The sequence below is a fragment of the Sorex araneus genome, chromosome 2, assembly GCF_027595985.1.
Source record: "Sorex araneus isolate mSorAra2 chromosome 2, mSorAra2.pri, whole genome shotgun sequence".
Lineage (NCBI taxonomy): Eukaryota > Metazoa > Chordata > Mammalia > Eulipotyphla > Soricidae > Sorex > Sorex araneus.
This window is the reverse complement of record NC_073303.1, coordinates 209362837-209388570: the sequence shown is the minus strand read 5'-3', so window position 1 is coordinate 209388570 and position 25734 is coordinate 209362837. Positions and strand designations below refer to the sequence as shown.

At 45.6% G+C, this 25734-nt stretch overlaps 1 protein-coding gene across 2 annotated transcripts in view; it reads left to right on the top strand.

The window, feature by feature from the left end:
• Positions 1–427: 427 nt before the first annotated feature.
• ATOSA (atos homolog A) overlaps positions 428–25734 on the top strand; it is a 69847-nt gene continuing 44540 nt past the window's right edge. The window contains exons 1-2 of one of the 2 annotated variants that reach the window (XM_055125417.1): positions 428–571; positions 1860–1948. In XM_055125417.1, coding sequence (XP_054981392.1) covers positions 1933–1948 — 16 coding nt within the window. In that variant the 5' untranslated portion in view covers positions 428–571; positions 1860–1932. Of the gene's footprint in view, positions 572–662; positions 716–1859; positions 1949–25734 lie in introns of those variants that run through there. The other variant, XM_055125418.1, reaches the window with a different exon arrangement.

Sequence of the window (25734 nt, the reverse complement as noted above, 5' to 3'; positions counted from 1 at the left end):
GTGTCACCCTGCCGTATTGCTGCAGCACAACACCAGGACGGCCGTGCCCCGCCGCCGCACGGTGCCCGGCGTGCCCTCCCGCCCTGACTCAGTGTTTCGCTGGTATTAAAAGTTATTTTTAGCCCGGCCGATGCCTCGGGGGAGCTTGGGATGCGCGGCCGGGCCCGACCGCGGCGAGACCGGCGGCGGCGGGGGTGGGTCGCGGGGACGGGGGCTGCGGGCGCCGGCCCCTCCCCGCCAGCCCCGACCCCGGCCGGGGTCCGAGCCGCCCCCCGCACCAGGCGGGTACGCTGCCCGGCCGCCCCCCGCGCCGGGACGCGCGGCGTTGCCATGGCAGCGGCGGCCGGGCCGTCGGGGAGGAAGTGACGACGGGGGCGCGGGCACGTGACCGGCCTGTTTTGACAGGGCCGAGGCCGGGGCGCGGGGCCGGGGGCCGCCGGGGCGGGGCGGGGCGGGGGCGCGGGGCCCCCAGGATGTGAGGGGCGCGGCGGGCCGGGAGTGCGAGGAGCGGCTGGGCGAGCACCGGGCCGCCCGCCACGTCGGTTCGGGGCCGGGCCCGGCGGGCGCACAGGTGAGGCGGGCGGGGCGCAGGGCAGCGCGGGGCGGGCGGCGCGCGAACCCCCTCCCCCGCCGCGGGTTATAAATAGGCCCCGCCGCCCCCGACGCCACTCGGGACGCGGCCGCCGGGGCCGGACTGCCTGCGCCGCGGCCCAGGGTCGGCTCGCCCCCCCCTCTCTCCCCCCCCCTCTCTCTGCCCCCCTCTTTCCCCTCTCTCTGTTTGTCTCTCCCTCCCTCCCCCTCTTTCTCTCTCTCCCCCTCCCTCATACCCCTCTCCCTCCCTCCTACCCCTCTCTTTCTCCCCCCTCCCTCCCCCTCTCTCCCTCTCCCCCCTCTCTCTCTCCCTCCCCGTTCCCTCCCTCTCCCTCCCCCTCTCTCTCTTCTCCTCCATCTCTTCCCCCTCTCTCCCCTCTTTCTTTCTCCCCTCCCTCCTTCCCCCCTCTCTCCTCTCCCTTCTCTCTCTCCCTCCCCCCTCTCTTCCTCTTCCCCCTCTCTCCCTTCTCTCCCCTTCCCTCCCCCTCTCTTTCTCTCTCTCCCCCTCTCTCCTTCCTCTCTCTTTTCCTCTCCCTCCCTCCTCTCTTTCCCCTCCCCCTCTCTCTCCCTCTCCTCTCTCTCTCCCCCTCCCTCCCCCCTCTCTTTTTCTTTCTCCCCCTCCCTCCTTCCCCCTTTCTCTCCTCTCCTCTCCCTTCTCTCTAACCCCTTCCCCCTCTCTCTCCCTCTTCCCCTCTCTCCTTCCCTCTCTCTCCCTTCTCTCCCCCTCTCCCCCTCTCTTTCTCTCTCCCCCCTCTCTCCCTCCTCTCTCTCTCCTTCTCGCTCTTTTCTTCTCTCTCCCTCCTCTCTTTCCCCTCCCCCTCTCTCTCCCTCTCCTCTCTCTCTCCCTTTCTCCCTCTCTCCCCCCTCCGTCTCTCTCCCCTTTTCTCTCTCCCTCTCCTCTCTCTCCCTCCCTTTCTCTCCCCCCTGTCTGCCTCTCTGTGCGTCTGTCTCTTCCCCTCTTTCTCTGTCTCCCTCCCCTCCCCTCCCCTCCCCTCCCCTCCCCTCCCCTCCCCTCCCCTCCCCTCCCCTCCCCTCCCGTTTCTCCCCTCCCTTCCCCTCCCATCCCCTCCCCTGCCTTGCCAGAGAGAGGCCGGTAAACTGCCTAGGGAGTCTCAGTCTCTGTCAGTCGTCTCCCTCCTTCCCCGCCCCGCCCCGCCCCTCTCCCCTCTCCCCTCCCTCCCCTCCCTCCCCTCCCTCCCCGCCCCCTGCCCCCTGCTCCTGCTGCCCTGCCTGCCCGCGTGACGTGACGCCGCTTTGCTCTCTCGCAGCCTCAGGACGCTGAGCAGCGCCGGGTGGGCACCCACGCGTGTCCCTGCGCCCGGGCGGACAGCGTTGGCCACGATGAAGCCGGAGCGAGGTATGGGGGTCTGGGGTCGTTGCCGCTGCAGGGGAGGAGAGGGGAGGGGCGGGGCGGGAGGTCCCCCGTGCAGCTTGAAAGGGAGCAAAGTTCACAGCCTGCGCCCTCCTGGGGACCTCCTGGGGACCGACAAGCACCTGGACAGACTCGGTCCGACCAGTGTTGGAAGCCCACCCTTGGACGCCCACCGGCTTCCGCGTTGGAAGCCCACTCTTGCCCCCCCCCCCTGCTTCCGCAGCTTGAATATTTCAACTTTATAAATCAAGAACTTTTTTTTTTTTGGAGGGGGTTAGGGTGACACCTGGAGTGCTCAGGAGTCGGACTCCCCCCTGGCTCTGTCTATACTGGGGGTCTCCCTCGGCAGGGGACCCGGGTTGGTTCCATGCAAAGCTCACCCCCCTCTGCTGATGATCTTAAATTCAGGTCAAAGAGCGACTTTTGACTTGATTGGCTTCTTTTGAGATGCAATTGTTGACCTCCTGCCCTCTCTCTGGGCCCTCTGACCTTCCGTTCCAAAGTCATGGTAGCAATAAATTTCCTTTTCTGCTTTGCTGTCTTAAGAAATTATTACACATATATGATTTTTAAAATTTATTTATTTATTTGTTTATTTTGGGTTTTGGGTCCCACCTGGGATGCCCAGGGGTTCCTCCTGGCTCATGCACTCAGGAATTACTCCTGGCGGTGCTCGGGGGACCCTATGGGATGCTGGGAATCGAACCCGGGATCGGCTGCGTACTGGGCAAATGCCCTCCCCTGAACTATTGCTCTGGCCCGTAGGAAGATTTCTCATAGAATAATGCTGTCTTTTTAAAGAAATGAGAGTATATAAAGTCAAAGTGGTTTCATCCTTACTTGATGATAAAAGGGACATTATTATGAATGTCAATTCTGTCATAATCTAGAAATACCCTGAAGAGGTATTTATGAGATTTTTACTCTGGCTTCTAGCATGAATTCCTTCCGCTTGCGTGTGGGGGACATCGGTAGGAATCTGATTTTGAAATTTCCATGTTGTCCGTCTTTGTTGTGGACAGGTTTCTTTCTGCCCTTTCATTTCACTGCTTTTTGTCTGTGAGCTGGAATTTGAGAAAACTACGCTTACCATTGAGTTTTCTCTAACATGAGTAAACGGGAGAAACAGCTCCGGATACTCAGAATCTTGTTAATGTGTGTGGTTTGTGATTTGGAGATTTCCTTAGATAACACTGCTTTAGAGCCCTTCTACATCAGTGCGATGGCCGGGAATGCAGCTCGATACACGTGAGACTCTGCTTATCAAAAAATAAAATTGGTCATGTGTTTTTCCTGTCCTGTTTTGAAAGTCAGTGTCACAACTCACTGAGTTGAATTTCTTGAGTGGTCGTTGGAAAGGCACAGCAACATTTCAGAGCCCCTTACCAGGACTGGAGATGGCAGAAAAGACAGTTTAAATCAGGAACCATGAAAAATAGCAGCCTTAATTATTTCATCCGCCTTTTGATGTTGGATCAAGGCCCCATTTGGGGTTAACTTTTTTCCCAGCGTTAATGATGGTATTTGTAGGATAAACCATATCAGTGATGTACACCTAAAATTTATGGATTTTATTTCTTTTTTTTTTTTCTTACTTTTTGGGTCACACCTAGCGATGCTCAGGGGTTACTCCTGGCTCTGCACTCAGGAATTACTCCTGGTGGTGCTCAGGGGACCATATGGGATGCTGGGAATCGAACCCGGGTCGGCCCCGTGCAAGGTAAACGCCCTACCCACTGTGCTATTGCTCCAGCCCCCTGGATTTTATTTCTTAATATTTTATTATTTTGGTTTGGGGGCTATACCCAGTGATGTACAGGGGTTCCTTTTGGCCCTGCATTCAGGGATCACCGGTGGGCTCCTGAAACCATTTGGGGTATTGGGGGTTGAGTCCCTGTCAGCTGTGTGCAAGGCAGGTGCCTTATATACTGTAAGTATTCACTCCAGCCCTTAGTTTTGATTTCTTTACAGTGGAGCAAGACTTTGCAGAGCAATCAAGAGTGTGTAATCTTTTCGTCAAAATTCTTTAATATTAGTTTTTCATCTAACACAGTTTTGTAAGTGTCATGTGTGAAAGAATCATGTATGCCTTAAGTCAGTACAAATTTGTTTCAGAGGGAGAGGGAATAATATATATTCATCAGTATTACGTAAATCAAAGTATCTTCCCAGTGCATTCAAGGTTTCACAGAAATAACTTTTCTGCATATCTTATTGGTTTATATAATTAATTATATTAGAGTGGCATCACACGTTTTGGGAGGAAAGCCATGTTCTTGTTAAGCATACAACTCAGCTGATAGAAGTAGAAGTGTGAAGGCAGTTAGATAGCACCCTTCTAGCCACTGGTGTGCTCTTATAGAAGATCTGGAAACGTTGATTAGTTTTGCTAGTTGGTGGGAAAGTGTGGTAGGAACGTTTCTATTCTACTTCCCGATAATTAAGATATTACTGCATGGTGTTGTGGCTGTGTTTCACAGTAATCAGAATTTTATCATGATCTTAAGGTGTAAAATTTTAATGTTAGGGGCCTGGAGAGATAGTACAACAGGTAGGACGTTTACCTTGTACACACCAGCCCTGGGTTTGTTCCCAACATCAGTTATGGTTCTCTGAGCGCTGCCGGGAGTAATTCCTAAGTGCAGCACCAGAAGTGAGCCCTGAGCATTGCAGGTGTGGCCCCAGGACAAAACAAAAATTGGTTTTAAGCAGTCGTATTTGGGTAACATTTCAAAGATGAGTCCTTTTGGGCCCTAAGATATTTCGGGAGTGACTTCCATACTCTGAGTACTGCTTGGCACTACCCCCCAAAATGCAGAACACACATTCTGGAATTAGGACTGTCTCTCCTGTTCAGTTAGCTGTTAGCTATGTCATCTTCATCGGATTACTTATCCCCTGAGTTTTTTGTAAACAGGGATCACACCAACAATTGCATAAAGTATTATATATTAGAATCAAATGGGATAGTAGTTAGCACATAGAGACATTAAATTGTAATTTTCATAGCTTTTTTTTTTTGTTAAAGGAGAAACTATAGGTCCGGGGGCTGGAGCGATAGCACAGCGGGGAAGGCGTTTGCCTTACACAAGGTTGACCCGGGTTCAATTCCCAGCATCCCATATGGTCCCTTGAGCACCGCCAGGAGTTAATTCCTGAGTGCATGAGCCAGGAGTAACCCCTGTGCAATACCAGGTGTGACCCCCAAAAAAGCAAAAAAGAAAAAGAAAACTGAAACAAAAAAAGAAGAACCTTTTGGTCTGTCTATGGATTCAGTTGCAAAATGTGTTCAGCAGGGGTGAGGGAGCCAGGAAAGGCAGACGTGGGTTGACTTTCTGGCAATGAGTACATTCTCTGCGTTGCCACTGGTGACCCCCGGACATCAGCCACGGCCCCTGCGCACCACGGAGTGTGCCCCGAGCCCAGCCACCCATCCCTAAACACTCCGTTCAACAGAGGTAAAGAAAAATTAATTTGCGCAGTAGCCTAACATTTTGTTTTTGTTTTGTTTTGGATTCATCTCTGAGGGCTCAAGGATAGGTGAGAGGTTTTTAAATATGCAGTTATCTGAGAGAATATAAAAGCTGCAGTGGGATGTTTGACACCTGTGTATATTTTAAATCTTCGTACTGTGAAGTGTTACTGTAACTAGGGCTTGGTTTCTGTAGTCCAGAGGTGTCAGGTAGACTAACCCATCTGGAAATCATTGTTTTCTAAGTAATGAATACCGACTATATCTGGACAGCTATGAAAGTTAAATCGTTTTATTCCACCTTGTGCTCAAGATGCAAAATTTGTACCTGGTTCTAGATATATATTGAGCGCTTTGGGAGAATCGGAACTTTTTGAAGTAACTGAAACATTATATTAGAAATGTATTTGTAACTTTATTTTTCAGTGAGTGGTGTGTTTTTTTTCTATAAAATAATTTTAAATTAATAGAATATAAGTTTGTGTTTGATTTTGAGCATTCCAAAGGTTGTAGAAGTCCTAAATTTATGGCATTAAACAAACTGAGTAGAATCTAATTGTTTTATTTTTTAGTTTAAAAAATAAATATTTTGTTTTATGCTTTTATTAGAAAGATTTTTTCCTGAGATGTTTCTAAAGAATATTTGAACTTGTCAACTATTATGGGAGATTGAGTTTAACAATAAAAATATCAATAAATTACAAATATGCTGTTTTAGTTCATATTTGAATACCTTGTAAGCCATTTGTGACTAAGTAAAAGCTATTAGTACAAATCCAGTTCTACAGGCAGAACACATAACAATATTTTACACTAAAACTGAGAGTCTTAAAATTTAAATATATGTATAACTGAGATATAAGCCTGAGAACTTTGTAACTTTCCACTTGGTGATTCAATAAAATAAATTTTAAAAAAAATTTAAATATCTGTCTCCCCCTGGTATCCCCACTGTAGACCAAAGTTTTTTGTTGAGGCCAGAGACGAAGCTCAAGGGGTTGGATCACAGGCTTTGCAGTGGGAGATCTGGGTTGGATCCTCGATGCTCCTTGTCCTCTCCCAACCCCCTGCACCACCGGAAGTGACCCCTGAGCATGACCCATCCCCACGCCAAGCTCAAGAGTTGCCCCTGAGCCCACCAGATGTGACACAAAACAGACCAAAGATCCTGTGCTGAAATTCTAAACCCGAAGATGATGGCAGGAAGGTCGCCCTTTGGAAGTAACGAGGGCATGAAGTGGAGCCCTCCTGAGTGGCGTTCATGCTCCTAAAGCCTCACCCAAGAAAGCTCGCTCTCTTCCTGCCATCTGAGCGGGTAAGGAAAGACCGTATGGAAGACTCTGGTGAAGCAGCTCCAACTGGAACCGAATCTGCTGTGCCTTGATCCTGGACTTCTCGGCCTCCAGAACTGTGAGAAATAAATTTCTGTTCTTTATAAGCCACCTAGTCTTGTGGTATTTTGTTACAGCAGCCTGAACTAGTCTAACCTTTTGACCAAGTTTTATCTTTGTGTTGCAATTATATTGCAATGATTTGTGAACCTAGTGTGTTACTGAGCAACTGAAATAGAGACGTGTTAGGGACTATAAAAAATATAGTGAAGAAAATTGCTTATTTGCTAAGAATAATACATTATTAGTCAATGTAAATCAAACAATGTAAAAAAAAAACAGGTACTGGGGTAATAGGAAAGAATTGGTGGAGACAGAGATCATACAGTGGGTATCACTGTATCACTGTATCATCCCCATTGTTCATTGATTTACTCGAACGGATTCCAGTACCGTCTCCAGCACTGAGATTTTAGCAGCCTCTCCTTACTCGTCTTTCCCAACGATTGGAGGCTCTTTCAGGTCAGGGGAATGAGACCTGTTATTGTTACTGTTTTTGGCATATTGAATACGCCACGGGGAGCTTGCCAGCCTCTGCTGTGCATGCAGGATGCTCTCGGTAGCTTTCCGGGCTCTCCGAGAGGCATATATACAGTGGGTAAGGCATTTATTTTGCACGCAGCTGACTTGTGTTCAATATCGGTACCACATGTGGTTCCCAAGTACTGCAAGGGATCATCCCTGAGCACCATTAGATGTGAACCCCCCCTCCAAAAAAAAATCTAGAAAATAAGTGTTGGCTGCTTAAAACAGTGCTGACACATAGTAAATATTCAAATGCTATCATTAAATCTATTTTAAATGAAGGAAATCATTTAGGGAGTAAAAAAAGGGGCTACTGTAGATCTGTTAATCTGTCATTCATTTATTGATGGTCTGGACAGCAGTAGCTGTCAGATAATTGCTGGCCTGACGCAGCTTCTTAGATTCCTGATGGTAAAGGAAACAGCAGAAAATTCCTATTTTCCACCTGTTATTCAGTCAGAAGGAAGTGGCTCAGTGGATGGAATCACTCATTGGTTGAAAAATGAGATACACTTGGAATTAAAACTAAGAACTAAGGGGGCTGGAGTGATAGCACGGTGGGTAGGGCGTTTTTGCCTTGCAGTGGCCGACCCGGGTTCAATCCCCGACATCCCATATGATCCCCCAAGCACTGCCAGGAGTAATTCCTGAGTTCAGAGCCAGGAGTAACCCCTGAGCATCGCTGGGTGTGACCCAAAAAGCAAAAAAAAAAAAAAAAAAAAAACAACTAAGAACTAAGGGGCTGGAGCCATAGCACAGCGGGTAGGGCGTTTGCCTTGCACGTGGCCAACCCGGGTTCGATTCCCAGCATCCCATATGGTTCCCTGAGCACCGCCAGGAGTAATTCCTGAGTGCAGAGCCAGGAGTAACCCCTGTGCATTGCTGGGTGTGACCCAAAAACAAAACAACAACAACAACAAAACTAAGCACTAATATGTAGAGTTATTTAAAAATTTATTTTCACAGGCCAGAAAGATGGCACAGGGGCTAAGGCACTTGCCTTCCATAGAGCTGACCCTGGTTCAATTCCCAGTATGGTATGTGGTCCCCGAGTCTGCTAGGACCATTGCTTTTCATCTGTCTCTTCTCGCCCCCAACTCCACTCATTGTCTTTCTTTCTCCTGCCTATACTTTGGAACCAAAAGTGATCTAGGTATGCCTCCCTTTAAACGATTTCTTCATCCAGTTACACTAATAAATACCATATTTAAGTGGCATCATCCTTTGTTTGCCTTCTTATTCTGGCTTCCTTCATCTAACTTAATATCTTATGGTTCCATCCATGTTGCAACAAGTTATGTGATTTCCTCATTCTTTATAGCTGCATAGTATTTCGTTGTGTGTATATGCCACATCTTTATGATTCACTGACTTGTTGTTGGACATCTAGGTTGTAAAAGGTATCACTAAGAGAGAGGCTGAAGAGATAGCACAAGGGCTAGAGGCCCTTGCCTTGCTTGTGGCCCACTGGGATTCTGTTGGTATTGAACTCATGTCTGAAAGCTATTGGCATTAATCTGATGTCTGCAGGGGTCTCCCAAGGTTCAGCCTGTGACCTAGCATTTCATTTTTTTTTTTTTTCATTTTTTTTTTTTATTAATAGTTTATTTTTAATTAGTGAGTCAACGTGAGGGTACAGTTACAGATTTATACATTTTTGTGCTCATGTTTCTCCCTTACAAAGTTTGATAACCCATCCCTTCACCAGTGCCCATTCTCCACCACCAGTAAACCCAACATCCCACCCCCCCTTCCCAGTCCCGTCTCCCCCCACCCCACCCTGCCACTATGGCAGGGAATTCCCTTTTGTTCTCTCTCTCTGGTTAGGTGTTGTGGTTTGCAATAAAGGTGTTGAGTGGCCATTGCGTTCAGTCTCTAGTCTATATTTGGCCCGCATCATCTTTCCCCCACATGACCAACAACCACATTTTACTTGCTGTTCCCTTCTCTGAGTTGCCCAGAATGAGAGAACAGCCTCCAAGCCATGGTGACAACCTCCTGGTACTTATTTCTACTATTCTTGGGTGTTCGTCTTATAGTCTATTATTCTATATTCCACAGATGAGTGCAATCTTTCTATGTCTGTCTCTCTCTTTCTGACTCATTTCACTTAGCATGATACTTTCCATGTAGATCCACTTATATGCAAACGTCATGACCTCATTTTTTCTGACAGCTGCATAGTATTCCATTGTATATATGTACCAGAGTTTCTTCAACCAGTCATCTGTTCTAGGGCACTCGGGTTTTTTCCAGATTCTGCCTATTGTAAACAGTGCTGCGGTGAACATATAAGTGCATATGTCACTTCGACTATACTTTTTGGCTTTTCTGGGATATATTCCCAGCAGTGGTATTGCTGGGTCAAATGGGAGCTCAACCTCAAGTTTTTTGAGAATCGTCCATACTGTTTTCCAAAAGGGCTGAACTAGCCGGCATTCCCACCAGCAGTGTAGAAGGGTCCCTTTCTCCCCACATCCTCTCCAACAGCGGTTGCTTTTGTTCTTTTGGGTGTGCTAGCATTTCATTTTTAATGGATAACCCTACTCCTGAACTTTAAACATACAGCACACATAGCTTTTTTTCTATTAATACCTAGTATTATAAAAATTATCTTACACTCATCTTTATTTTCTCTTTGCCACTCATATATATGGGATTAAATATTCCTTCTTATGAAAATTCTTGGGAATATGGACGTGACACAATCCTGACAATTACCAGGGTTATCATTTTATGACACTATTGCCAGAATAGGAAATCACACTGTTTAAAAGTACTGTTAGATATGAAACTAGTATCTATGGCCAGGGAAAATGGGCCAGGAGAACTGGTCAGTGGTTGGTCACTGGCATGGGAGGTGGAGGGTAGTTAAGATAGAGGGGGGTCCATCATGACAGAACTAGTTGGAAATGATCACTCTGGACTAGAAAGTTGTGTTGAAAGCAGGTAAAGGGGTATACGTGATAACCTTTCAGCATCTGTATACCAACCACATGCCTAAAGTGAGAGAGAGAAAGAGAGAGAGAGAGAGAGAAGAGAGATACCTGCCATAGAAGCCAGCAGAGGTGGGGAGGGAGTGGCTTGAAGGGGTGGGAGGGAGCTGGGGACACTGGTGCTGGGAAACTACTGGTGGAGGGATGGCTGGTGGAACATTGTGTGACAAATGCAATCATGATCAATTTTGTAATGCGCTATCTCACAGTGATTCAGTTTTTTAAAAAGTCACTGTTAGAACAATCGAGGGTAAGAACTGGGTGAAGTTGAAATTTCTTCTATTTCCAGCAGTTGCTAACAAGCTTTACCAGCTCCGGAGTTTAGTAGCTCTGGAGCCTTCTAGCCCCTTGTGAGCTGTGAAAGTACAAGAGATCCCCACCAAACTGGTCCTCTCTTCTTGCTGGGTTATGAAGAGCGTGGAAACATATTCTTTCCTCTGTCTGACCAAATGAACACTTTCACCCTAAAGGGAAAAACAGTTGGCCAAAGGAGAGTTTTGGTTCATTGTAATAAGGAACACAAAGCAGAACATGTTAAGATTCTTTTATTTATAATTTTTAGTTGTTTCTGTGGGCTTACGTGTTCTTAAATTCATATACTCAATATTCATAAATTGAGATAAGGAACATGCATATGCCTTTGAGTATATGACTTCAAATATTGATAATTATTGTGCTGATTGGGCTGGAGCAATAGCACAGCGGGTGGGGTGCTTGCCTTGCACACAGCCAACCTGGATTCAGTTCCTCCGCCCCTCTTAGGAGAGCCCGGCAAGCTACCAAGAGTATCCGGCCTGCACAGCAGAGCCTGGCAAGCTACCCGTGGCATATTCAATATGCCCAAAACAGTAACAAGTCTCGAAATGGAGGCATTACTGGTGCCTGCTCGAGCAAATCGATGAGCAATGGGATGACAGTGAATACTGGTGCTGGGGGCATACTTCTGTTGTCCAACATATAATGGTCCTGGATGTGCTTTATATTGTAGATTGTGTTGCAAAGTTCAAAGATCTATCAAGGGACTCTTTAAAAAAAAAGGGGGGGGACTCTAAATGGATAACAAAGAAAAACAAATCCTCAGATTACATAGTGTTACAGATTAAATTTCATTACAGTTAGTTCAGGACATAAAAATCCTGTTGTTTTGATTGCTCTCAGAATCATTCTGTTCCTTGAAATTGGAGTTGGAAGATCCATAAAGTGAATCTTTTCTATTTTTATAGTTGAGGAAATAGAAAACCCAAAGAAAAAATAGCCTATCTGACTACAGAGGTAAAACTTGCATTTCCTGCTAACCAGCTGAATATTTTCTTTATCAGCCTCTAGCAAAAGCACAGTTGCCTTCTTATACTAGAAATAAAATAATTGTCATGCAGCCTCCTCAAGAAACTCGAAAGGAGCCTAAGACTAGCTGATTCTGTTTTAACATTGTTCTCGATTTACATAGCCATACTTTAGAAGGAAGCCAAAGTAATAGGACACGATCATTTTGGACAGGAACTGAGTGTTGAAAGCAGGTGAAGGGATATACCTGATAACCTTTCATTATCTGTATTGCAAACCATAAGACCCAAAAGGAAAGGAAAAGAGAGAGAGAGAGAGATTTGAAAAATGTCAAGAAAAGTGCCTGCCATAGAGGCAGGTATTGGGGGGATGGGGAGAGAAACGGGGACCATTGGTGGTCAGAAATGTACACTGGTGAAACCCAATCATGAACAACTTTGTAACTGTATCGCACTGATTAAATTTTTTTAAAATTTTAGGTAAAAAGAAAGACAAATTGAAAAATAAACATTTCAGGAGCAAAAATAGCGGAAAGATAGTACAGTGAGTAGGGCACTAGTGTGGCACGTGGCTGATCCTGGTTCAGTCCATGGCACCCCACACTGTACCCCAGCCCTCACCAGGTATAACCCCTGATCACAGAGCCAGGAGTAAGCCCTGAGCACCACCAGGTGTGGCTCAACACCTCACCGTTCCTGTCCCCCAGAAAAAAGGAAAAGCAGAACATTTCATCCTTGAAACTAGGATGCTAAAAACTGTAAAAGAATACAACAAATTAGAGGTAATGTCTAACATTTTTAAATCAAGAAATAATAGCATATGCCTATTTCAATATAAAGAGCTGTGTTTTTTTTTCTTATGCAAAACAGGACTAGTAATAGTAATTAAAAGTGCATTGTGGGGCCGGAGCGATAGCACAGCGGGTAGGGCGTTTACCTTGCACGCGGCCGACCCGGGTTCGATCCCCGGCATCCCATATGGTCCCCCAAGCACCGCCAGGAGTAATTCCTGAGTGCAAAGCCAGGAGTAACCCCTGAGCATTGCTGGGTGTGACCCAAAAAGCAAAAAAAAAAAAAGTGCATTGTGACGATTAAATGAGAGAAGACTATTTTATTTTTAATAAGTATTCAATAAATGTTGCGTGCTAAGGTTGATATATCAAAATTTCCTCTGCAGGTAAGTTCACATTCTAAATGCCATGATGGAAACACACAAAATCTCAGTGGGTGACGGAGAGTGGGGTCAGTTCCCCTCTGGCTCTGATGACTAGAAAAACATCCTCTGAGGAGTTCAGTGAGCAGGGGCAAGAAGGAGCCAAGGAAATAATCAACACAAAGTTCTTGAATTGAGAAAGAGCCCGGCATGCTCTAGGAACTGAAGAGAAGCAGCCCCGATGCCATACCTCTGCGTCTTTCCTTTGTTCATTTTCCGCTAGCTCTTTCGTTAGAATATTTGTTATTCTAGGATCGTGGGGTCATGGAAACATCTAACTTCTCCCCTGTCGCATCCCTCATACCCACACTCGGAGCTGGCTTTTATTAGAGGCCAGAATCATCTTTTAAGTGCTTTGTGTTTTTTGTATCTTTGTTTGTCTGGTTTTGCTTTGGGGCCACACCCAGGGTTACTTCTGTTGGAGTGCTGGGGATCAAACCCAGGTCGGCCGTGTGCCAGATGAGCCCCCTGCCCGCCGTGCATCTCTGTGCCCCTGGAGAGCATATTTCATGCCTGATCACTCCCAGTGCCTGTGCTCGAGGACTTTTCTCTCTCTCTTTTTTTATTTTGTATTTTATTGAATCACCGTGAGATACAGTCACAAAGCTCTCACGTTTGAGATGCAGTGATCGGACACCCCTCCCTCCACCAGTGCACACTTTCCACCACCGATGTCCCCATTGTCCCTCCCATCCCGTCCTCACCCTTCCTCCGTGGCGGACAGTTTTCCCCAATACTCTCTCTCTACTTTGGGGCATTATGTTTTGCCCGACTTTTCCCACCACCATTCAAGCCCGCTGCCAGGGGCAGACACTAGATCGTTTATTTGCCATTGCTCATGTGAGGATCGCGAGACCTCCGGGGTGCTGGGCGGCAGGTGCTTGGGTTCCGGAGGCATCTCTGTAGGGCACTGATCTGTTGGGGATTCAGTTGGGAGTCTCTGGAGCAGGGCTGTGGGTGGGCCAAGGTAGCACCCAGCAGAAGCTTGTGGGGGTGAAGCTTGTGGGGGAGCAGGCAGGGAGCCGGGGAGGGACCACCCAGCGCCTCTGCCGCCACGTCACCTGCAGTTTTATTTTATTATTATTATTATTATTATTATTGTTGTTGTTATTGTTATTGTTATTGTTATTATTATTATTATTATTATTTGCTCTTTGGGTCACACCCAGCGATGCTCAGGGGTTACTCCTGGCTCTGCGCTCAGGAATTGCTCCTGGTGGTGCTCAGGGGACCATAAGGGATGCTGGGAATTGAACTCAGGTCGGCCACTGCAAGGCAAACGCCCTCCCCGCTATATTATTACCCCAGCCCCTCGCCTGCAGTTTTAGTCCTGGTGCCCACACACCTGGGCCTTGCGTGTGGAAGCTTTTGGGCATCGGGATTCCATCTGGAGTAGGCGGGGAGGGTGTACCTGCTCCATCTGGTGATGGAGAAATTAGTTCAGTATAGGCTTGGAGGGAGAGGACTTTTTCTTTGTCCTCAACCTAGGATGCAGTAAATGGTACTTTGTTTTTTTAAGGTCATTTGAAAAATGTCAAATATTTCAAATGTCATAAAATTTGTATTTAGGCTTACATGGATAAATTTCTTTTCTTTATTTTTCTTTCTTTCTTTCTTTCTTTCTTTCTTTCTTTCTCTCTTTCTTTCTTTCTTTCTTTCTTTCTTTCTTTCTTTCTTTCTTTCTTTCTTTCTTTCTTTCTTTCTTTCTTTCTTTCTTTCCTTTTTGGGTCACACCTGGTGATGCACTCAGGAATTACTCCTGGTGGTGCTCGGGGGACCATATGGGATGCTGGGGATCGAACCCAGGTTGGCCATGTGCAAGGCAAATGCCCTACCTGCTATGCTGTTGCTCCAGTCCCACATGAATAAATTTCATATTAAAATAATACAAATTTTGAGTTTATATGTTGCTTGTATTTTCTTTCTTTTTAAGTCTATACCCAGAAGTATTCGGCCACATGCTGCAAAGGATTGAAGCGCCATCCTTGAGCATTTGAGCTTTTTTCCCTTTGTCTTGTATTTTTATTTATTTTATTTTATTATTATTAGTATTATTATTATTTTGCCTTTTGGGTCCCACCCGGAGATGCACAGGGGTTACTCCTGGCTCTGCACTCAAGAATCACTCCTGCTGGTGCTCAGGGGACCATTTGGGATGCTGGGAATCGAACCAGGGTCGAAAAAATGCAAGGCAAACGCCCTATCCACTGTGCTATTGCTTCAGCCCCTGTCTTGTATTTTTAAAGTGACATGACAGTCACATTCTTGGGGAAATAGCACTGTCATCCCATTGCTCATCGATTTGCTCAAGCAGGTACCAGTAACATCTCCATTGTGAGACTTGCTGTTACTGTTCTTGGCATACTGAATATGCTACCAGGAGCTTGCCAGGCTCTGCCGTGCAGGCGGGATACTCTCAGTACTTTGCCGGGCTCTCCGAGAGGGGCGGAGGAATAGAACCTGGGTTGGCTGCGTGCAAAGCAAACGCCCTACCCGCTATGCCATAGAATAGATTAAATGCTACCATGAATGGTCCTGGTTTATGTCTTTTGTCTCTGTCTAACTCTATTTCACAATTGTCTCCTTTTACTCTGAATTTGTTCCTGTTTGGACAATTATCTTAAGGTCACCTTCTTTATTAATTTGTTTTCCTTCTTCTTTACTCAGGCACTGTCTTCCATTGGCTTGTATTTTATTCTGCCATCAGGTTAAATATAGCTTGAGGAAGAAAATTTGTCCCTACCCATGTTTCATTGAATATTATAGCTAACATTTTTTAATTTATGTGGACTCATATTAAATCAAGGAAGTGCCAGTGTGGAATGTTTGGTTTAAACTAGACCAAAATACTTGGACTTTGTATCAGAAATACTTGATTTCTAAAATATTTCTACTGAAATGTGCACATTTTGACAAAATGTTCTTTTTATTCAAAGTAAAGTGCATTCTTATGAATGAACAGTGCCTTCTATGATAAATATTAAGTTGGTGGTTGCAGTATATTTTTAAGATAACATCATTTTTAGTAGCACTGTCACCCCATTGTTCATCAATTTGCTCGAGCAGGTACCAGTCATGTCTCCATTGTGAGACTCGTTGTTACTGTCTTTGGCATATCGAATACGCCACAGGTAGCTTGCCAAGCTCTGCCATGCGGGCAGGATACTCTCTGTAGCTTGCCGGGCTCTCCAAGAGGGACAGAGGAATCGAACCCGAGTCAGCCTCGTGCAAGGCAAACGCTCTACCTGCTGTTCAGCCCACTTTCCATGGATTATTAGATTAAATAATTGTGTGTACTGAAATAGTATTGAAAATAGAGGGATTTGATCCTGACTGTATATAGTGTTCATATTGATTAAAAAGAGAGCTGCATAAAATGCTGTGTTTAGTGTGCACAGAATGAATAAAACTAGAATATGTGCATTCTGAATCCTTTGGGATCTCTAAATACGTTTCTCTAGAAATACTGAGTCACGTCTAATAAAGAAAGGATTATAGAACCGAGCCGTGGCAGTCTTTTAGGTGTGTGAATTTTGGCAGAGAATCTCTGGAAACTACTTTCTCAGACTGTTTAGTTAAATAAAATATATTGCCAATCTTGACTATGTCCCTCTGAAGTATTGGTTGAATATGAGATGGTTAGACCAAATACCTATTCCTGGGCGGTCTATAGGATAGTGGTCATTGGGAAACAGTGTCACATTGAGCAATAGCTTAAAGTGTTTTGCCTTTCCCAATTAGAGTTGACATTGCTGTATTATAATTGCACACCCTCTCCCCAAACAATAGTCTTGCTCATGCAGTAGCACCCACCGGATCCTTTCTGATCTCCTGTTTCACTCTAAAAGGTATAGCCCAACCACATTCATGTGAATCAAATTGATTTCTCAGTACATTTAATCTCAGAGATTGTTTTAGCGTTTAAAAGACCTAGAAACACCCTCTCCCCCCCTTACTGAATTTAAGTTATGGTTTTGTTCCTGCTCTGTATAAACTTGATCAAACCTGAGCTTCAGTTCTTTTCGTTGGTTAAAACTGAAACAATATTTAATGAATGGTTTTTTTTAAATTATGATATGAGTTGGGCTGGAGCGATAGTATAGCAGGTAGAGTGTTTGCCTTGCACGCGGCCTACCTGGGTTCAAGATATGGTCCCCCAAGCACCACCTGGAGTAATTCCTGAGTGTAAAACCAGGAGTAACCTCTGTGCATCTCCGGGTGTGACTCAAAAAGCAAATAAAAATTACGATACGAGTTAAGTTGTTGCCTGGCACTAACACATAAACCACTGAGTATTTTTATTCTCTCCATAATTTGTTAAGTGGGGAATAAGAAGAATATCATTGGTTTCAATAGTCAATCTTATTCAGAGCAGTATAATTCAGTTTTAGATACTTTAGAGTTTGAAGTGTTCTAGTAGCCAAGAATTTAGTCACATCGTGAGTGGTGTAGCCCTATATCCAAAATTCAACAGCAGACTCAATAGCATGGAAAACATGAGATCAAGACTGCAGCCACTGAAACCTGGTAATGTGCCTGTCGAGTTGACAGGGGTGGGCAGGGGTTGGAAGGGAAAAGGTGGTGTGGAACACGGTGGAGAGAAGCTGACGCTGGTGATGGGATTAATGTTGAAGTATTATATGCTTAAAATTCAACTATCAGCTACTTTGTAAATCACAGTCCTTCCTTTCTCCCTTTCTTCTTTCTTTCCTTCCTTCCTTCCTTCCTTCCTTCCTTCCTTCCTTCCTTCCTTCCTTCCTTCCTTCCTTCCTTCCTTCCTTCCTTCCTTCCTTCCTTCCTCTCTTTGGGTCATACCCAGCGATGCTCAGGGGTTACTCCTGGCTCTGCACTCAGGAATTACTCCTGGCGGTGCTTAGGGGACCATATGGGATGCTGGGAACCGAACCCAGGTCAGCCGCGTGCAAGGCAAACGCCCTACCCCCTGTACTATCACTCCAGACCCAATCACAGTTCTTTAAATTTTAAAAATTATAAAAATAAAGCTGCTCAACAACCTCCAGGCGCACTCCATCAATCTCAAGGAGATCAACCTGAGGCCGCAGATGTCCCAGGCGCTGCCCAGAGATGCAGGCAGTGCGTGTTTGTCAGCGTGCGGGTCATTACAACATGCCCGCTGACCAAAAACGTACATTCGGTAGACTGGGAACACCCGTAAAGACGATTAGAGGCCGCCTCAAAGCCTTCATCCCTCTCAGGGAGCCTGGCAAGCTACCGAGATTATCCCACCTGCATGGCGGAGCCTGGCAAGCTACCCGTGACGTATTTGATGTGCCAAAACAGTAACAGTAACAACAATAGCGTGCTCTTCATGTTCCTGGAGCAAGCAGATGCCGTCGGGCTGCACTGGCACGCAACAGGGACGAATGAAGACGTTACTGATACCGGCTCGAGCGGTCAATGAACAATGAGATGATAGTGATGGTGATGAAAAAAGAATTCAGTCAGATTTGGGGAAATGGCTAATATGAAATAGTCTTAGTTTAGCATCATTTAAAATTATTAAAGCTTAATTTTTTTTTGGTAAAAATTATGTGAGATTTACTGAATTCTATATGACTATTTCGTGTCAGCAGACTTCGGCCTATACTCTCCAAGGCTTGAATGCAGAATGTGGAATAACTACGGGTTTATCTCGTAGAAGCAATGAGGTCTTCCTGAGATAGATTGTCAGAGAAGAAAAGTGAAGGACACAGGACTCAGAACTGGGCCTATGTTAGATGACTCAACTAGACTAGATGCATGATCCCTATGATTCACTTTATTCAAAAATAGTGTATAAATCGTAAAAAATGGTCCCAGAAATCGTAAAAGGACAAATAAATGTCACGTGCCTTAACTCTGTGAAAATACTTTTAGCTGCCGGGGGGGACAGCTTAGGGGTCAGGTGTGACTGCTTTCAGGGCGTGACCCTGAGTTCTGTCCTTAGCACCACACAGTCGTCAGCACCGTGGCTGTAGACACACATGTTGCTGGGCTTTCACGTGGAGCCATGTGACCTGGAGTGACCCCTCACACCTGCCTGAGAGCCCTGCATGCCTCCCAAGTATTTTTGGTGAAATTTTTGCATGGCGGTGGGGGAGGGGTTGTTCCCAGCTGTGCCCAGCTGTAGTCTGGGTTCATTCCTGGCCGTGCCTTCGGGACTCTGTGGCCCTGGGGATTGAGCCAGGTCAGCTGTACGAGACAGGCTCGCACACCCCTGTACTCTTTCAGCTGTCAGGGAAGCTTCTGGGGAGGGTTGGGGCCACACACCTGGCAGTGCTCAGGGGTCCCCGACAGCACGCTTTGGGGAGGGGAGGGCCATGAGTCGTCAGGGTTGCAGCCTGTAATGCGTGTGTTTCACCTGACTTGACTCTCGTCACAGTTCTGTCTGTTATAGACAAAGGCGGCATTTCCACTTTTCTTCTTTATTGTGTGTGTGTGTGTGTGTGTGTGTGCGCGTGCGCACGCATGCACGGTGGTTGGTAAAAAGGTTTAACTCCATGGGAGTTGGGGGTAGGAATTGGTGACCAGGGACTTCATGTCCAAGATTTGTTTTATTTATTTATTTATTTATTTATTTTGCTTTTTGGGTCACACCCAGCAATGCTCAGGGGTTACTCCTGGCTTTGCACTCAGGAATCACTCCTGGCAGTGCTTGGGGGACCATATGGGATGCCGGGGATCGAACCCGGGTCGGCCGCGTGCAAGGCAAACGCCCTACCCGCTGTGCTATCGCTCCAGCCCCTCATGTCCAAGATTTGAACTAGGGTCAGTTGTGTGCTAGTCAAGCACTCTAACCCTTGTACTGCCTTTCCGGCCCCTACATTTCTTCTTTTCTAAGAGCTGAATGGCATTTCCATTGTGTGTCTATACCACGACTTCTTTTCACTCATCTGTTTTGGGATACTTGGATGGTTTGCAGTCTTGACTCTTGTAAACAGGGCTGCAGTGAACATGCATCTTCTGGAAAAAAATTTTAAAAGAGTGTTTTTATGTTCTTGGGTAGATGCCTAGGAATGAAACCGCTACATTATTTTTTCTGTTTTTAATATTTTGAGAAATCTCCATTTGTTCTTTATGAAGAATATATCAGTTAACATTCTCAACTGTGAATGAGAGTTCCTTTTCTTTCCAACACGCACACCAAAGCTTGTTTCTGGCATTTTGGATACAGGCCATTCTCCTAGGTGTGAAGTGATATGTCATTGTTGTTTTGATTTGCATTTCTGAACTAATGGACATTTGGGGGGGTAGGGGGGAGTTCCTGCTGGCTATATATGTCTTTTTTGGTAAAGTTCAGCTTTTCTGTCCATGTTTCAATGGGGTTATTTGCTTTTTTTGTTTTTGAATTTCGTGAGTTCTCTTGTGTGTTTTTTATAATAATGTGGGCATCCTACTTTTGTTCAGCCATTGATAAAGCTGATTGAATTGGGTATGAACCCCACATTACTTTTTTATTAATTGTATCACCGTGAGATAGAGTTACAAAGCTTTCAGTTTGAGAGTCCTTGAGATTCAGCCATGCAATGATGGAACACCCATCCCTCCACCAGTGCACATTCTCCACCACCAATGTCCCCAGTATGCCCCCACCCCCGTATCCCTCCCCACCTCCCAGTCCTTACCCTGCCTCTATGGCAGACAATTTCCCCAATACTCTCTCTCTCTCTCTCTCTCTCTCTCTCTCTAATTTTGGGCATTATGTTTTGCTCAAAATTTCCCACCACCATTCAAGCCTACCTGCCAGGGGCAGACGCTAGATGATTTATTTTCCATTGCTCATTTTGAGTATCACGAGAGCTCACATGGCCACAACTGTAAGTGTAAATATCTAGATTGTAACTGGTTGGGTTCCAGAGACATCTCTGTGTGGTACTAATCCATTTTGGGATTCAATTGGGCATCTCTGGGCCAGGGCTGTTGGTGCCCTAAGACGGCCCCTGGAGGCAGATTGTGGATGTGACAGCCAGTCTGCTGGGCAGGCAGGAACCTGGGGAAGGACAGCCGGGTCCTCTAACGCTGTGTGGCTTGGAGATTCAGTCCTGGAACCCACCTACAGGTGGGGGGAGGGAGGGCTTGCTTGTGGAAGCTCTTAGTCGCCAGGATTCCATCTGGAGTGGGCAGGGAGACTGCACCTGCTCCATCTAGGGTGCCCCGGTGAATTCGGCCCGGTATGGAGCCCGGAGAGATCTCCAGTGCTGTGGAGTCTTCTGGGACTCACTGCTGTGTCTCTGGGCCAGGGCCATTGGTGCACTAAGATCCACATTACAAAATTTTCAGCAGATTATATCTTGGTGAGGACCATCCCGAGACGGTGGTGTTAGGCTGGGGGTATGGTGGTGATTTTGGATTGTAGAAGCAAGTGGCTGCCAGGGGCTCTGCTTGGGTGGGCGCAGGCCAACCCGCCTCCTTCCAGTTTACCCCGGTCTGTTCAGCCATGTGTGGGTCCAAGCTTTTCTGTTGGCTTTTGATCTCTTTCAAGATTTATTTAGGGATCTCTGAAGCAAGGGCGGCAGTAGAGCTTACAGGGTGGTGCTGGAGTTGGTTCATGGGGGTGACTGCCAGTGCTTCCATGTGTATTGGGAAGTGGGGGGAGGTAGCCCACCCCAACTCTGAGAAAGCCTGGGGATTTCAGTCACAAAACTCACCCGAATTTTCAGCAGATTATATCTTGGTAAGGTTCATCCTGAGACAGTGGAGTCACGTTGGGGATATGGCAGTGATTTTGGATTGTGGAAGCAAGTGGCTGGCTGCTGGGGGCTCTGCTTGGGCGGGCCACCAGGCCAACACACTCCCCCACAGTCTGTTCAGCCATGTGTGGGTCCGAGATTAACTGTGGGGTTTGCTCTCTTTTGAGATTTATCTATGGATCTCTGAAATAAGGCCAATCAATGAGCTTGTATAGCAGAGCCGGAAGTGGTTTGTGGGTGTGGCTCCCACATACCTAACTTTTGGCTGTTTAATTTCTTGGTAAACTTGGTCCCATGTTGTTGGGGCCTGTCTATAGGCACAGCAGCAATTTGGGGGTATCTGGAAGCCTGAAGGCACCATCAGGCTGCTGATACACTCGCCCCGCAGGTACAGGCTGACGTGCTGGTGGCATCTACTCCCAGTATTATGTATCGAAGAGCGTTTCTTTAAAGAAGCATAGTTATGGGTAAAGAGAACCCACATGTAGCTTGGCACACATTTTATGTTATGAAATAATATTTATAAATAATAATAAAAGTTAATTCTTACTCCTAATCATGATAGTTATTAAATATGACTAGTGTGTGTACAAGATATTATTAGACAAAGTGTTCAGTAGCTTAGATTATAAATAAACCTCGTTCCATCTCATTTTAAACAATGTAGTATGAATGATGCCAAAAAGAAAAAACAGAACATTTTCTTCTCTCCAAGATCTTGGATTTTGTAAACATGGCTCTGCTCCTAGAACTAATCTAGGTCATCATAACCCAAAATCTCTTGGTTGATGAGAACTGCAATTAAGTTTCTGAGAGACATTTTAATATCTTAACTTTAAGATATGCTTTAGCTTTTAAAACTCAGTCTTTGTACCATGCCATAATAAATACAAATCAGCTATTATGACTACTGGGAATCTCTGTGTGAGTGAAAATTAATATAACTTACTCAATTTATCCAGTACTAACATAACATTTTTGGAATAAAATTATGACTACTGAGAAAACCATAAATTTCCCTATTTTCCAAAATTGTTAAGTATTAAATTTTATTTATTCTTTTTCCTGCAAATGAATAATTGAGTTATTAAATGTGTTGTTAAATATTACTTTATTTAACAAACTTAAAAATATCAATGTAATAAAAAATATTTGGTTATCAAGATTTAAATTTTATCCCAATGTAACCAATACTGGTTACTATTATTGATGTATGCCATTTATTTGTTGGATGTGTGTGTGAGAGCCTTGTTGCATGTGTGTGCCCTTTATTAGCATCCTGTGGATCTGATATTTGCAAAGGAAGAGATTTAAGTTGCTTGAGAGCAAGTACCAGGCTAAGTGGTTTACCCATAGAATAAATATTTTCTGTTTTGAACATAAAGAAATGACATAGATTAATTTTTAGTATGGCTTCTTAAGCAAAAAGAGTATGAGCTCCTAGAATATCTGCTCTTCAATATGTCTTGCAATTCCAAAGAATCTAGTAAATGAGAGTGTGATTTTGTGCAAAAATGCTTCTGCTAAGATGAAGTCATGAAATTTGTGTAGAAGTGGAAGGACATAGAGAGTATCATGCTAAGTGAAATGTGACAGAAAGAGAGGGACAGACATAGAAGGACTGCACTCATTTGTTGTATATAGAATAACACAATTGAGACTAACACCTAAGTACAGTTCGATTTGTTCGAGCGGGCACCAGTAACGTCTCTCATTGAGAGACTTATTGTTACTGTTTTTGGCATATCCAATACGAACGGGGAGCTTGCCAGGCTCTGCCGTGCGGGCTCGATACTCTCGGTAGCTTGCCGGGCTCTCCGAGAGGGGCGGAGGAATCGAACTTGGGTCTGCCGCATGAAAGGTGAACGCCCTACCACTGTGCTATGAGATTAAAAAAAAAAAAAAAGGATGACTCCACAGTTTGGAAGCCTGCCTCATGTGCTAGTGGAAAAGGCAGTTGGGGTGGAGAAGGGACCACTAAGTCAATGGTGGTTGGAGGGATCGCTCGGGATGGGAGATGTGTGCTGAGAGTAGACTAAGGACCACACATGATGACCTCTTAGTATCTATATCGCAAATCATAATGCCCAAAAGTTGAGAGAGAGTAAGAAGGATGGTGCCTGCCACAGAGGCAGATGGTGGGATGAGGTGGTAGGTGGCGGGAGGGATTCTGGGAGCATTGGCTGTAGAAAATGTGCACTGGTGGAAGGATGGGAGCTCAATCATTGTATGACTGAAAATCATAAAAGTTTGTAACTGTGTCTCATGGTGATTCGATTTAAAAAATGCTTCTGCTTAGAAAACTACTAGGGACGGTGATATCTGAGTTGTGTAGCATGTTACTGCTTTACAGGAAAAAGAGTAATTCCTGACTTAGCAATTTCAGAGAAGTGCTAAAGATCACAAAGCTGATTTAGAGGCAGGAGTGTTCCCTGAACACAGCCAGGAGTAAGCCGTGGGCATCAGCGGGTGTGGCCCAGATGCAAACAAAACAAATAGCTTTGCATGAAGCTGGAGAAATTAGGGGAAAGCACAGATGTTCTAAATTACGTAAAGTGTCGTTTTGAAATTACTGGAAAACTGGCAGCACAGAGGAAGCATTTCACTCAATTTATCATTCACTTGAACTTTATTTTTGTTAAGCGAAATGGCTGTTGGAGCACCTTTTACTCACTTATGGTTTCTAAACCTGGTATGTATGCAGGTTCTTTTTTATTATTTAGACACTTTATGTAAGATCTATTTGCATGTGATCTTACTTGATAACTTTATATGTTCTTAATATGACATTAGAGAGTCAGAGGATGAGGGGCCAGAGAGAGAGCCCAAGGCCTAAGCTACTCGCCTTGCCTGCCGCCCGCCCCGATTCAGTCCTCAGTACTCCTTGGTCCCAGCTGTACCAGCAGTGCACCAAGCACCGCCAAGTGTAGGACAAAGCCTTCCCTGAAGGAGCTCAAGGACTCAAGGATTGTAACTGAGAAGAAACTGAGAAGAATTCTTCTAAAAATACATAAGGATTATATATTCTTTTCTTTTTTCTTTTTGGGTCACACCTGGCGATGCACAGGGGTTACTCCTGGCTTTGCACTCAGGAATTATACCTGGCGGTGCTCAGGGGACCATATGGGATGCTGGGAATCGAACCCGGGTCAGCCGCGTGCAAGGCAAATGCCCTACCCGCTGTGCTATGGCTCCAGCCCCTATATTCTTTTTTGGAAGAAAAGGACACAGCTTGGGGGCTGGAGCGATAGCACAGCGGGTAGGGCGTTTGCCTTGCACGCGGCCGACCTGGGTTCGATCCCCGGCATCCCATATGGTCCCCCAAGCACTGCCAGGAGTAATTCCTGAGTGCAAAGCCAGGAGTAACCCCTGAGCCCCTGAGCATCGCTGGGTGTGACCCAAAAAGCAAAAAAAGAAAAGAAAAGAAAAGGACACAGCTGATAATTTTGAATTAAGAATATATTCATTCAGCAATCTTAAAAGTTGTTCTTTTAGTCATACAACTTGAATAAGTTTTTCAGGTCTGATTTTTTTTTTAAATTTGGGGGGCTAGGGGCTGGAGCAATAGCACAGCGGGTAGGGCGTTTGCCTTGCATGCGGCCGACCCAGTTATGATTCCCAGCATCCCATAGGGTCCCCTGAGCACCGCTAGGAGTGATTCCTGAGTGCAAAGCCAGGAGTAACCCCTGTGCATCACTGGGTGTGACCCAAAAAGAAAAAAAAATGGGCAGGGAGGGGTCACAGCCCAGTGAAATTTGGGGCCTTCTCCTGGCTGTGCACTCAGGGATCACTCCTGACAGTGATCAGGGGATCATACAGGTGCTGGAGATCAAACCCGGGTCAGCTGCATGCTAGGCAGCTGCCTTCCCATTGTGGTCTCTCCGACCTGGAATCTGATTTTGTTTTTTGAACAGTACACATAATTAGACTTGTTGTCCTGTGGTTCTAAGATCAAATCAAATAGTGTACCATATACACATTAGGCCTAGTGCTAGGTAAGCAATAAGTGGTTAGACTTAGTACCTCCCTTTCATGTACTTAGAGTGAGGTGGTGAAGAATGTCCTCAAGTCTTTCGATTTTTCCCTACAAATTCTGTGAGCACTCTATGCCCGGATTAGTAAGGGAAGAGTACAGGAGTTCAAGTCTAGTCTTGAATTAGTGAGTGCTGCCCTGAGGAAGGAAATGTTAAGCTGAAATCCA